Source organism: Cherax quadricarinatus, chromosome 3 (assembly GCF_038502225.1).
Source record: "Cherax quadricarinatus isolate ZL_2023a chromosome 3, ASM3850222v1, whole genome shotgun sequence".
NCBI classification, from domain to species: domain Eukaryota; kingdom Metazoa; phylum Arthropoda; class Malacostraca; order Decapoda; family Parastacidae; genus Cherax; species Cherax quadricarinatus.
This window is the reverse complement of record NC_091294.1, coordinates 30942192-30956875: the sequence shown is the minus strand read 5'-3', so window position 1 is coordinate 30956875 and position 14684 is coordinate 30942192. Positions and strand designations below refer to the sequence as shown.

The 14684-nt window shown below is 36.2% G+C and overlaps 1 protein-coding gene across 5 annotated transcripts in view; it reads right to left on the bottom strand.

Annotated features, from left to right (window-relative positions):
* Positions 1 to 761: 761 nt before the first annotated feature.
* Positions 762 to 14684, bottom strand: part of LOC128706020 (male-specific lethal 3) — a 40024-nt gene continuing 26101 nt past the window's right edge. For 4 of the 5 annotated variants that reach the window (XM_070091126.1, XM_070091133.1, XM_070091143.1 and 1 more), the window contains 2 exons: positions 7738 to 7822; positions 762 to 1368 (listed from right to left, as the gene is read on the bottom strand). In XM_070091126.1, the coding sequence (XP_069947227.1) occupies positions 1302 to 1368; positions 7738 to 7822 (152 nt within the window). In that variant the 3' untranslated portion in view covers positions 762 to 1301. The remainder of the gene's footprint in view (positions 1369 to 7737; positions 7823 to 14684) is intronic. The other variant, XM_070091136.1, reaches the window with a different exon arrangement.

Genomic DNA, 14684 nt, shown 5'->3' with positions numbered 1-14684 from the left:
CTAACATAGATTTACGTTTGGACAATTAAGGGGTTAAATATATATATAGATGTTAAAGTTTAGTATGTATTATTATTATGACCTCTGTTTATTAACTATGGTGATAGGTGTGGCCCGCCATTCACTCACAGACATGGGCCCTGGCCCCCTAGGTAAAACGAGGTTGCCGACCAATACCCTACAGTATGCATTTGTTCTGCCAATTTGCAGATATGGAATGCCAGGGTCTGTTTGACCCTTGTGGGTTTGGCAATTAGTTATGATTATAATAATATGCCAGTGTAGAACCCACACTGAACAAAACAAAAAAGAAAACTGAAAATGTCCAAAGGATCATCACAGTTACTACTGTACCAAAACTGGGTGAAAATTTTTAAAGAAAGTTTACAAGTAATGGAGTGCATAGCATAAGGATACAGGAGACATGATCATGACAAAAATACTTGGTGAAACAGAGTAGACAAGACACTGTTTAGCCTGAAATTAACCAGAATGAGGGGATAACTAAAATTTAATCTTCGTAGGACTCGCCATGATATTAGTTAACACTAACAGAGTTAGAGCAGAAGAAATGGAGCAGGTTATACCCTTGATATACCTTTGAAGAATTTCGAGAGTATATCTACTCTCTGAGCCCGGCCATGGGCCAGGCTCGTCTGGTGCTTGCCTGGTCAAGAAAGCAACATTTGTGGGAATTGGGACAATCCAGTTTCACAGCAGGTATGACAGATCAAGATCATTTAAGTAAAAATTCAACAAGGTATTATCATAATTTTATTTTAATTTATATGACAACTTAAATTAAAAAATATTAATTAGCAAATTAACAATTACTTCACACACATAACAAATATGGAAATGAAAGTTTATATAAAAAAAACATTCTACATTTTGAACACAATCTAACACAAAATAAAGATGAAAGAATGCTAAAGACTTAACTGACACAGCCATATTATAAATATACAAAGCAATCTCATCTTACTAGGAATGAACCAGTCACCCTACCCATTTTTCAATAGTACAGAGGTATAACACAAATTCATTATATATTTAAAAAATAACTATACCTGAACAAAAATAATTCATTATAAGTGAACATAAGATTTGATTACATACTAACATGATAAACCTTAGAGAAAAATTTAAAAGTTAATGACAAAAAATTTGCTTATGCAATGCTAAAAACCTTCCAACTACAGCATTCACATTACAGATTAAACCTTAAATATGTCAAGTGGGACATCATGAATGATCATTGCAGAAAAGTATAATGACTTTTGGAGGCATTTTGAAGCAGGCTACATGTCTGGATTGTTGATGTACTGTGACTCCAAGAAGAGTTCATCACTATGATTACTGATGTACCTGCAATAACAATATATAAACGATTATTACAAGGTTATAGTTGCAGCCACTATAAAAATTAACAATCTTTAACGAGCATTTTAAAATGAGCAATACACTTTGATGTACTTTTTGAGAAACTTTTACTTTTAAAATTAGCCTGTTACAATGAATATTACACTTCTCCATTTCGATTAAGAGAGGCTAGGGAAAAATATAAAATGCAAAAACATTATAAATCAAACAAAAATGATATACTCATAAGGCTTGTTGTACATTAGGGCCCCACTTATACGGCAGGTTAGGTTCCAGGCTACTGCCGTAAAGTGGAACACCCTTTTTTTCCACTTATAAATGCATACAAATACTAGATAGCAAGTTTACACTAACATGTATTAAGTTAGCAATAAAACTAGGCATCAAAAAAACAATAAAAAAGTACAATACACACATAGTGCACTCATTACTTACCTTAAAATATTTATAGTCTTAATCTAGGGTGAGACAAGTAGTATTTATTGTAAGAAATCAAGTGTGGTATGCATGGTAGTCAGTCGGGTTACCATACCAGGCCACCCCACCTACACATAATATTCTATTACATTTAAGCATCCCAGAGCGATAAAATGCATATACAGTTTACACATTACTTACCTTAAAATATTTGTAGTCTTAATCTAGGGTGAGATGAGTAGTATTTATTGTAAAAAATCAAGTGTGGCATGTATGGTAGTTAGCCGGGCTACCATACCAGGCCAACCCACCCACACATATATTCTATGATATTTAAGCATCCCAGAACAATAAAATGTATAATGTTCACTCATTACTTACCTTAAAATATTTGTAGTCTTAATGTAGGGTCAGGAGTAAGTAAATGAGATAAAACGAATAAATGAGAGAGAGAAAGAGTGCATGAGAGAGGACAGGTGCAGAGTTATGTAAACAAACAGGCGAAGGTAAGTTTTGTAAACAAACAAAGTGTACACGTCTGGTTTGTGTACAAGATACATTGTGTACAAGTTGTCTCTACATTGATATGGTAGAATAAATAAAGAAGAACACTCCCATTCTCATGTAACATCATTTTGAGAAGAAATGACGCTCTGAGTGAAGGCAATGAAAATAAGTCACTCTGACTTTTTTGGGTTATCTTAGGTTCTCTACACATATGCTGTTATGTATGATAATCTATGTAACTATATTTGTGTATACCTGAATAAACTTACTTACTTACATACGAAAGGAATAATTTTCTACAGTTACCCCCAGTAACACATTTTCTCTTATGTTAGATTAGAGAAAATGTTATTCTTGGCATCACTTGTACAAGTTATCTGGCTACCACATCTCATATTTATGTTTATTTATTCTATTGTGGGGTGTATTTATCATCTTTATGTTATGTATCATGTTTATTATATAATTTTGAAAAAAATATCATGGACGGATTAATGAAAATGTGTATATTAGCGTAATATACGACATTTAATGAGACTCGGTGATTATTATTATTTCTAATATGGCGTCACTTGTGCAAGTCGTCTGCTACCACATCTCATATTTATGCTTATTTATTCTACTGTGGGGTGTATTTATCATATTTATATGTTATGCATCGTGTTTATTATATAATTTTGATAAAATATCATGGATGGATTAATGAAAATGTGTATATTAACGTAATATACGACATTTGAATGAGACTCAATGATTATTATTATCATTACTAATATGACGTCTGGAGACATAAAACACTCTTACTGATTTTAATGTGCACCTGCATGCCAGCACAGTATGCAAGTTTATTTAAGTACAGGTATACATAAGTATAATTATCAGAGTATACATAAAATATGAAATAACTTTTAAAAACACTTAAAATTTTGGAGTTTCCAGACATAATGGAGAGACTTAGTGCTTATGGATCTCACAGAGAATGTAAACAAACCGGGTGGAGCGCGGTGACCGTATTAGAAAGTCAGGTGGGGGGAGCCGTATAGCAAGTTTTGGTCATAATATGAAATGACCGTATTAGCGGAACGCCGTAAAACGAAACACCGTAAAGCGAGGCCCAACTGTACTTATCTTTTTGTACAGTATATACAGTGGAACCTCGGTTTTTATATGCCCTTGTTTCCGTAGGATTCAGTTTTTGATGACTTTTTTCGTCGAAATTTTATCCCAGTTTTCGTATGTCCACTCAGTTTTCGTAGAGTTGACAATGGTCCGCTGTACCAAACGCGTCCGCCTGCCTACACCCACACAAAGCATCTCACACATTCTGACTCAGTCTGGCTTTGTTTCATGTTGAGTGAGCATTACCCTGCATGTTCGGAAAACATTTCGTAATAATCCATTGTTTTTTGTGCTTGTTTATCGAGTGTAACTGCTATATAAGCCACCATGTGTCCTCGAGAAGGATTTTTAAGGGTTTGAGGCTGACCCTGATGACCCTACACCTATTATGGAATCTACTGTCTTTAAGGAAGTCCATGGGGATGGATGTGAGTGGCCAGGATGTGGCAGAGTTGGTGGATGACCACAGGGAAGAGCTAACCACTGAAGAGCTGCAAGACCTTCAACTGGAACAGCAACAGACTGCAGCTGAGGAAATTGCCTCAGAGGAGGAGGAAAAAAGAGGGAAGAATGTGCCTTCTTCAGTGATTAACCCTTTGACTGTCGCGGCAGTATATATACATCTTATGAGGTACCGTGTTTGACGTATATATACTCATAAATTCTAGTGGCTTCAAATCAAGCAGGAGAAAGCTGGTAGGCCCACATGTGAGAGAATGGGTCTGTGTGGTCAGTGTGCACCATATAAAAAAATCCTGGAGCACGCAGTGCATAATGAGAAAAAAAAAACTCTGACCATTTTTTTAATTAAAATGCCGACTTTGTGGTCTATTTTCGTATAGTATTTATGGTTGTATTCTCGTTTTCTTGGTCTCATTTGATAGAATGGAAAACATATTATAGAAATAGCGGTGATTTTGATTGATTTTACTTTAAAAAGAACCTAGAAATGGAGCTCAAAGTAGGGGAAATGTTTGATTTTTGCCAATGTTCAAAAGTAAACAAATGATGCCATTGTCCAATAAATGTCCAACTAGCCATTCTGATATGCAGTCATGAATGGGTTGATGTTATTTATACATTACAGCATTGCAGTAGTCTGCATAATAGTAAGTCTTCTATTTTTTGTTTGAATAAAAATTCAAAATAGAAAGCAAGAGTAATATCAGAGTGGCCTGGAGACATGACTGATGAGCAAAGAAAATGTTATTTTAGAGCCAGGAATGTCTGCATTGTTCATTCTGGACCTTATTTTGAAATTGTCATATTTTTTAGTTTTCATGAAATTGGCCAAATTGCAAATTTCTGACCACATTATTAGGTAGTTGAAATCGGTAAATGGGCAGTTTCTTGTACTCAATCGATAGAAAAAATGGAGTTCTAAAGAAATAGCTATGAGTTTGGGCGACTGGAACAATGGAATTAGCTGAAAATAGGGCTCAAAGTGGGCAAAATCGCCGATTTGTAAACAGCGCCGAAGTCGCTAACTTCGCGAGAGCATAATTCCGTCAGTTTTCCATCAAATTTTGTTTTTTTGGTGTCATTACAATCGGGAAAAGATTCCCTATCATTTCATAAGAAAATTTTTTTTTTTTTTTAAATATTGCGACACCAGGAGACACCTCAGGATTGGGGGTTGCGACAGTCAAAGGGTTAAAGATATGTGTGCAAAGTGGAATGAGTTGCAAAGTTTTGTGGAGAAATATCACCCTAACAAAGCTGTTGCAAACCATGTCTGCAACATGTTCAATGGCAATGCCTTGTCCCATTTTAGGCAAATCTTAGAGACACCAGAAACAGACCTCTCTGGACAGATTTTTTTGTGTGATAGGGAGGACAGTGACTCTCAAGCTGGTCCTAGTGCCAGTAAAAGACAAAGAAGGGAAGTAACCACAAATAGAGCCTTGATACCAGAAGTCCTTATGGAAGGGGATTCCCCTTCCAAACAATAACCTCTCCTTCCTCTCCCCTCCTCGCCGTCTTCCATACACCAACAAGTCTTCAAAAAAGGTAAAAGTGATGTTAAATGTTCATTTATCCATTTCATTAGTCATTTATATTTATTTGTCATTGTTTTCTGTATGTAAAACTATATTCTCTATAAAATGTATTTTTTGTTAATATTTTTGGGTGTCTGGAACGGATTAATTGGATTTACATTAATTCTTATGGGAAATATTGCTTCACTTTTCATACAATTTGGTTCATCAGACTTTCTAGAACGAATTAATCACAAAAACCGAGGTTCCACTGTATACAGTATATATTTTTTTTACATCAGCCATCTCCCACAGAGGCAGGGTGACCCAAAAAAGAAACACTTATACCATCACTTACACATAATCACTGTCTCTGCAGAAGAGCTCAGATACAACAGTTTTGACGTCACTCCAAACAACCAATATCCCAAACCCCTTCTTTAACCCTTTGAGTGTCATAGCCCCTGCTCGCAAACTTGTTCACAGGGTCGACGAATTTAAAAAAAAAATGATTTTTTCTAATGAAATGATAGAGAACCTTTTTCCAAAAGTAACGAAACCAAAAGCACAAAATTTGATGGAAAACTTATGGAATTACGCTCTCAAGAAGATGGTGGTCTCGGCGATATTTATGCATCAGCAATTTCGCCCAGTTTGAGACTTATTTTGGGCCAATTCCATTGTTTCTGTCAACCAAACTCATAGCTATTTAGATAGAACTCCTTTTATTCTATCACAAGCTCAGCTCACTCAGATAAGCTGTGAGCGGTAAATTTGGGCCTAGATATGAGAGAATGGGCCTATGTGGTAAGTGTGCACCATATAAAAAAAATCCTGCAGCACACATTGCATAGTAAGAAAAAACTGTGACCATGTTTTTGGATTAAAACAGCAACTTTGCAGTGTATTTTTGTATGTTTTTTATGGTTGTATTCGTGGTTTCTTATTGTCATTTGATAGAATGGAAGATATATTACAGAAATAGAGATGATTTTGATTGGTTTTAGTACTAAAAATAGCTTGAAATTCAGCTCAAATTAGAGGAAATGTTTGATTTTTGCTGATGTTCAAGAGTAAACAAATCACATCATGCGTCCATTACACGTTAGCTGGTGGGTCTAATGTGCATTCATGAATGTGCTGATATTATTTGTACAATTATTACAATATTGCATAACAGTAAATCTTTTATTTTTTGGTGTGAATTAAAAATCAATATGGAATTCATCTGTAAAGCCTGAAAACATAACTAATAAACAGGGGATGTGTTTATTTGAGCGCCAGGAATGCCTGAATTGCTTATTCTGGACCCTATTTTGAAATTGGAATATTCTGAACTTTGTGTGAAATTGGCCAAATTACCAATTTCTAATCACTTTATTGGGTAGCTGAAATAGTTGAGAGGACAATTTCTTGTGCTCAATAGATAAAATGGAACATCTACTAGTGAAATAGCTAAGAATTTGGCCTAATGTAGCAATGTAATTGGCCAAAAATAGGATTCAAAGTGGGCAAAATTGCTTATGTTTAAATATCTCTGACACAGCAAAATTCGAGAGAGCATAATTTCGTAAATTTTTTATCAAATTTCATACTTTCTGTTTTATTACCTTCAGAAAAAGATTTTCTACCATTTCATCAAAAAAATAAGAATTTTTGTTTTTTAAATTCTTGGACCCTGTGGGGAATTTTCAGATTGAGGGTCTAGACTTAAAGGGTTAACAGTCCCAAAATTGGATGAAACTGTCATTGCACAAGCGCTCACCGACCTTCAACGCGCCTCCATAATTACACAAATTTTACCTCAAATTTTGCATATTTCATATCTTTACCTGTAGAAAAAGATTATCTACAGACAGTGAAAGAGTTAAATTGTTGATAAGAACAGTGAGGACTTTTAACAGGAGTAGAGACCAAAAGCTGAGGTCACTCCTGCAGAGAATATGTAGTGATGAAAATCACTTGGCACTAGACACTAAGTCATGTTACAGGCTGGCATTTCAAAAGCATGAAGAGCATCATACAACAGACCTGTATGTTCCCTCTACTCCAGCTAGTTACCCAAACCACACCAAAAAAATATTTTTAATTATAATTCCCATACCAAAAACAAGAAAACCAGTAATCTAAGCTGCTGATTACTGAAATACAACATATACTGCATTTAGCTACCATAAAATAAAAATCAGGTAATTAGAGAAAAATATTGTAAAAACATTTTTGATGCCAGAAAGAAATATTTAGTCAGTTAAGCAAGCAGGCTCCTGGGATTCTTTCATTCCTACTTTATATAATATATAGTCTTCACTTAGCGTATACTGCAAATACTTACTCAATAAATAAATCCAGGTGTTTGATGATGATAATCTTCTTAGCTTCCGGCAGATTCATTCGAAACAAGATCTCAGGAAGCTTCACTGTTGAAAACCAAATTTTTTTTTTATGGTCACCTCTAGATAAAATTATTTTAAGAAATACAATAAACAGCAATTACATGAATTAAATACAATGGTACCTTGAGTTTCGAACATCTCCCAGCTCGAACAATTATGTAAGCGTATTTTTGCAAGTGCTTTTGTAAGTGTATTTTTGGGGGTCTGAAACGGACTACACATGTAACCTAATTAACATTATTCTTTATGGGAACAAATTCGTTTGGTAAAGGCACTCAAACAGCCTTCTGGAACGAATTAAGTTCATAACTCAAGGTACCACTGTGTACAATTTTTTTTTTTTTTTAACAAGTCGGCCGTCTCCCACCAAGGCAGGGTGACCCAAAAAGAAAGAAAATCCCCAAAAAGAAAATACTTTCATCATCATTCAACTCTTTCACCTCACTCACACATAATCACTGTTTTTGCAGAGGTGCTCAGAACACAACAGCTTAGAAGCATATACGTACGTATAAAGATACATAACATATCCCTCCAAACAAATATATTTCTATATTCGATGGTTTTTTTCTTAAGACATCCCTCAAATGGGATAATCGTGGCAAAGAATTCTCAACCAACCCTACTTAAACTGCATACTGTTACCATTGTGCCCTAAAATATCCTTCCAAGTATTTACTCTTTCATTTTCCTCACACTACTTCACCATTCTAAAATATTTCAGCACTCTAATCATCTATTATCTTTTCAACAAACACATCTTAACCCTTTGACTGTTTCAGGCCCCTCTCTGAAACTGTCATTCTATGTCGCTCAATTTTTGAAAAAAAAAAAAATTATTTTTTCTTATGAAATGATAGAGAATCTTTTCCCGATGGTAATGACACCAAAAGTTCGAAATTTGGTCGAAAACTCGTGGAATTATGCTCCTGCGAAGTTAGCGGTCTCGGCGACATATGCGTATCGGCGATTTCGCCGACTTTGAGCCCAATTTTCAGCCAATTCCATTGTTCCAGTTGACCAAACTCATAGCTATTTCTTTAGAACTCCATTTTATCTATCAGCTGAGCACAAGAAACCTCCCATTTACTAATTTGGACTACCCAATATGGTGGTCAGAAATTGGCAATTTGGCCAATTTCACGCAAAATAAAAAAGATGCCAATTTCAAAATAGGGTCCAGAATAAACAAGGTAGACATTCGTGGCACTAAAATAACATATGCTCTGTTCATTAGTCACATCTCTAGGCCCCTCTTATATTATTATTGCTTTCTATTTTGATTTTTTATTCATACAAAAAAATACAAAATTTACTGTTATGCAGACGACTGCATTATTGTAAAAATGGTATAAATAATATCAGTGCACTAGTGAAAGAATATTAGACTCCCCAGTTGACGTGTATTGGACGTGTGGTGTGATTTATTTACTCTTGAACATTGGTAAAAATCAAACATTTCCGCTACTTTGAGCTCAGTTTCAAGGTCGTTTTCATCGTAAAAGTAATGAAAATCATCTCTATTTCTGTAATATGTTTTCCATTTTATCAACTAAGACCATGAAAACGCGAATACAACGATAAATACTATACGAAAATACACCTCAAAGTCGGCGTTTTATTCCAAAAAAACGATCAGTTTTTTTTTTCTCATTACGCAATGTGTGCTGCAGGATTTTTTTTATGTGGTGCACACTGACCACACAGACCCATTCTCTCACATGTGGGCCTACCAGCTTTCTCCCACTTGATTTGAAGCCGCTAGAATTATTGAGTATATATACGTCAGAAACATTGGCTCGTAAGACGTATTTATACGTCGAAAACAGTCAAAGGGTTAACTGTTGTATTAATGTTGGTAGAATTACCGACAATATGTTAGGTAAAAGGACACAATTGCAACTAAAGTGACATTTTATTGTAGCAATGTTTCGCTCTCCAGGAGAGAGAACTGTTGCCACAATAAAATGTCACATCTGTTGTACTGGTGTCCTTTTACTGAACACATCATATCTGCATTAAGACTCCAATTAACATACATTTCCACACTGCTTATGTTCCCATTAATACAATATGGCTTTCTTGCAAGCTTAATTTCCCAACACAGCCTCTCCTCACTTAACGATGGAGATCTGTTCCTAAGACCACATCATTAACCCTTTCAGGGTCCAAGGCCAAAATCTGAAGTCACGCACCAGTGTCCAAGAATTTTCAAAAAAAAAAAAATTGTTACTTTTTCTTATGAAATCGTAGAGAATCTTTTTGTGAAGGTAATAAAACAAAAAGTACGAAATTTGGTGGAAAATTTACGAAATTATGCTCTCGTGAATTTTGATGTGTCAGCGATATTTACGAGTCGGCGATTTTGCCGACTTTGACTCCCATTATAGGCCAATTACATTATTCCAATCAACCAAATTCTTAGCTATTTCACTAGTATTACTTCTATTCTATCGATTGAGCACAAGAAATCGCCAAATCAACTGTTTCAACTACAAAATAAAGTGATCGGAAATTGTTAATTTGGCCAATTTAACACAAAGTTCAAAATATTCCAATTTCAAAATAGGCTCCAGAATAAACAATGTAGGTATTCCTGGAACTAAACTAACATTTCCTCTGTTCATTAGTTACATTTTGAGGCTTTACAAATAAATTCCATTTTGATTTTTTATTCACACCAAAAAATAGAAGATTTACTGTTATGCAATACTGTAATAATTGTATAAATATCATCACCATATTTGTGAATGTATATTAGACCCACCAGCTGACGTGTATTAGATGTGTGAGGTCGTTTGTTTACTCTTGAATATCGGCAAAAATTTAACATTTCCGCTACTTTGAGCTCAGTTTCAAGCCATTTCCAGTACTAAAACCAATCAAAATCATCTCTATTTCTGTAATATGTCTTCCATTCTATCAAATGAGACCAAGAAATCGCAAATACAACTATAAAAAACATACGAAAAAACACTGCAAAGTCGCTGTTTTAATCGAAAAATCATGATTTCAGTTTTTTTCTCTCATTATACACAGTGTACTGCAGGATCTGTTTTATGTGGTGCACACATACCACATAGATGTATTCTCATATCTAGGCCCAAATGTACCACTCACAGTTTATAAGAGTGAGCTGAGCTCATGGCGTAGATCTACGGTTTGGACACTCACCGTAAAGCCGTAGATCTACGGGACGGACCCTGAAAGGGTTAAATGAATTCATCACTAAGTGAGGAGCATACTATAATGGTAGTGGGTTTGTGTCAACCATCTTTGATATTGTTTTAATGTCGCCTTTGCACCATTTATAACATTTCTGGTATATTTTTAAATGTTTATACAGTAGTGTACTGTATACTGAAATAAACAGAATAGAGGAAATCAGCTCTCATATACATTATTCAGATAAGAATACTGATCAGAGAACCCGTCATAAGTCCAAGGCATCGATAAATGAGTAAATCGCTAAATGAGGAGATACTGTACTTATTTTTATTACTTTATGCTAGTATACCCAGTACTTAATGAATAGCCACAGCATGGCTCCAATGAAACAGAATTACACAGTGAAAATCAAATTCAGAAAATCTTCAAGAGAACCTTGCTGATGAGTTGAATACAGACTGCAAGTTGAAAAACATAAATGAATGGCTAGTAAAATTTGTGATGAATTAAAAATTGCCAGGGAGGTATAAATCTTTTAGGAGTGAGGAAGAGCCAGCTGTGAGAGGAGAGGTGCATGAGGCAGTGAGTAAAATAAAAAGGGGGTAAAAGTAGCCAGGATTGAAGGGATCAAGACAAAAATGTTAAAAGCTGGCAGGGATATAGTTTTGGAGTGGTTGGTACCTATCAAGAAGTACCTAGGAACTGCAAGAGAGAGCATGCATAATTTTTTCATAAAGGAAATGGGGGTAAAACTGTAAAAATTATAAGGTAAAAAGCCAGATGAATATACAAGGTAAAATGTATGGTAGAATTATTACTGAAAGAATTATGAATAAGATGGAAAGCAGGTTAACAGATCAACAAGGGGGCCTGAGGAAGGGTAGGGGAGGGGAGAAGTTTTTGCTGGATTTATGGATTTAGAAATGGCATATGACAGAGTGGATAGGGAAGCAATGTGGCAAAGAGTTTCTTGAGAGAGTGAGGCTCAGGTTAGGGTATGTAAGATAGAGGGAAATTATTTTCTAGTAAAAGTAAGCCTTAGACAGGAATGTGTAATGTCACCATGGTTGTTTAACACATTTATTGATGGGGATGTAAAAGAAGTGAATGCTAGAGTGTTGGGGAGAGGTGTGGGATTAAAATGTATAAAATTTAATGCAAATTGAGAGTTATCACAGCTGCTTTTTGAGATGGTTGGTGAATGAATTTAGGAAGGTATGTAAAAGAAGGAAATTAAAAGTGAACATAGGTAAGAGCAAGGTGATGAGGGTAATAAATCTGGGTAATGGAGGACTGGATACGAAATTGGATGGAGGGAGTATGGAGGAAGTAAATGTATACAGATATCTGGGAGTAGAACTGTCAGTGGATGGTTCTATGAAAGACAAGATGAACTGTAGAACTGACAAGGGTAAAAAGGTAGATGGTGCACTGAGACATCTAATGAGACACAGAATGCTATCCATGGAGGCAAATTTGGAGGAATATGAGAGTATAGTGACAGTAACACTTGTTATGGGTGTGAAGTATGGGTTGTGAATGTTTCAATGAGAAGGAGGCTGGAGGCAGTGGAGATGTCATGTCTGGGGGCAATGTGTTTGTAAATATTATACAGTGGTACCTTGGGATACGAACTTAATTCATTCCAGAAGGCTGTTCAAGTGCCGATACCTAACGAATTTGTTCCCATAAGGAATAATGTGAATTAGATTAATCCATTTCAGACCCCCAAAAATACACTTGCAAAAACACTTACATAAATCTTTCTTTCAACACACCGGCCGTATCCCACCGAGGCGGGGTGGCCCAAAAGGAAAAACGAAAGTTTCTCCTTTTACATTTAGTAATATATACAGGAGAAGAGGTTACTAGCCCCTTGCTCCCGGCATTTTAGTTGCCTCTTACAACACGCATGGCTTACGGAGGAAGAATTCTGTTCCACTTCCCCATGGAGATAAGAGGAAATAAACAAGAATAAGAACTAGAAAGAAAATAGAAGAAAACCCAGAGGGGTGTGTATATATGTGCTTGTACATGTATGTGTAGTGTGACCTAAGTGTAAGTAGAAGTAGCAAGACGTACCTGAAATCTTGCATGTTCATGAGACAGAAAAAAGGACACCAGCAATCCTACCATCATGTAAAACAATTACAGGCTTTCGTTTTACACTCACTTGGCAGGACGGTAGTACCTCCCTGGGCGGTTGCTGTCTACCAACCTACTACCTATACTTACATAAATACACTTACATAATTGTTCGAGTTTTGAGCTGTTTGTAAGGAAGTGCAGGTCACTAAAAGTATTATCCAGAGGGATGAAGAGTGGTTGTTGAAGTGGTTCAGAAATTTAGAGGATAAAGAAAACTAGTATGACCTTGAGGATGCATAAATCTGTAGTGAAGAGGAGGGATAGAGGTGTTCCTAGAAAAGATTGGAAGGAGAGGAGAAAGGTTTCGTATGAAGGGTTTGAACATTCAATTGGCATGGGTGAGCATGTTAGGAGTGAAGGCAAGTGGCTTTTATGACAATGTGCTGTTGGAGCTGTGAGCAAGGTAAAACTTATAAGGGATTCAGAGACACTAGTTAGCTGAACTTTGGTTCTAGAGGTGGGAAGTACAGTCAACCCTCGATATAATGGATTTTGATATAATGGACTACTTATACAATGGTCAAAATGTGCTGTGTAAATTGTGCACTTAACTCCTTTATTTTATTATTTATTGCAATATATCTGTAAACTGTGTGTCTACCTGGAGGGTATTCCAGGGATCAACGCCCCCGTGGCCTGGTCCACAACCAGACCTCCCGGCGGATCAGGGCCTCATCAACCAAGCTGTTACTGCTGGCTGCACATAATCCAACATACGAACCACAGCCCGGCTGATCCAGCACCGACTCTAAGTATCCGTCCAACTCCCTCTTGAAGGCAGCCAGGGGCCTATTGGTATTTCCCCTTATGCATGGTGGGAGGCTGTTGAACAGTCTTGGGCCCCAGATACAGTGGACCCCCGACTTACGATATTAATTCATTCCAGAAGTCTGTTCGGGTGCCGTTACCGAACGAATTTGTTCCCATAAGGAATATTGTAAATTAGATTAGTCCGTTTCAGGCCCCCAAAAATACACGTACAAAAGCACTTACAAAAATACACTTACATAATTGTTCGAGTTGGGAGCTGATCGTAAGGTGGGGGTCCACTATACTTATTGTGTTTTCTCTTAGTGTACCAATGGCGCCCCTACTTTTCATTGGGGGTATTTTGCACCGCCTGCCCAATCCTTTACTTTCGTAGGGAGTGATTTCTGTGTGCAGATTCGGGACCATTCCTTCTAGGATTTTCCAAGTGTAGATTATGACATACAGTATCTCTCTCGCTTGTATAGTGGTACAATAGGTATAGAATAATTTAAGTGTTTTTTAACATCATTATGATTTAACGACACTCTGACAATCTCCTCAATTAGTCTGTTATATCAAGAGTTTACTGTATGTGCCTCTGAAGGAGGGGTGGGGATACTGCAGCTTGAAGGGGCATCTGAACTGTAATGTTGGCACACCTCTGGCAAGACAGTGAAAGTGAATGATGGTGAGTGGTTTTTCTTTTTCCCACCTTTGTGGGAGACAATCAGTGTGTTAAAAAGAAGAAAAAAAAAAGCAATCAGGCAGACATAGTAAAAATAAGAATGACAGCAGCCTTGATAAGACTCAATAAAGCTCA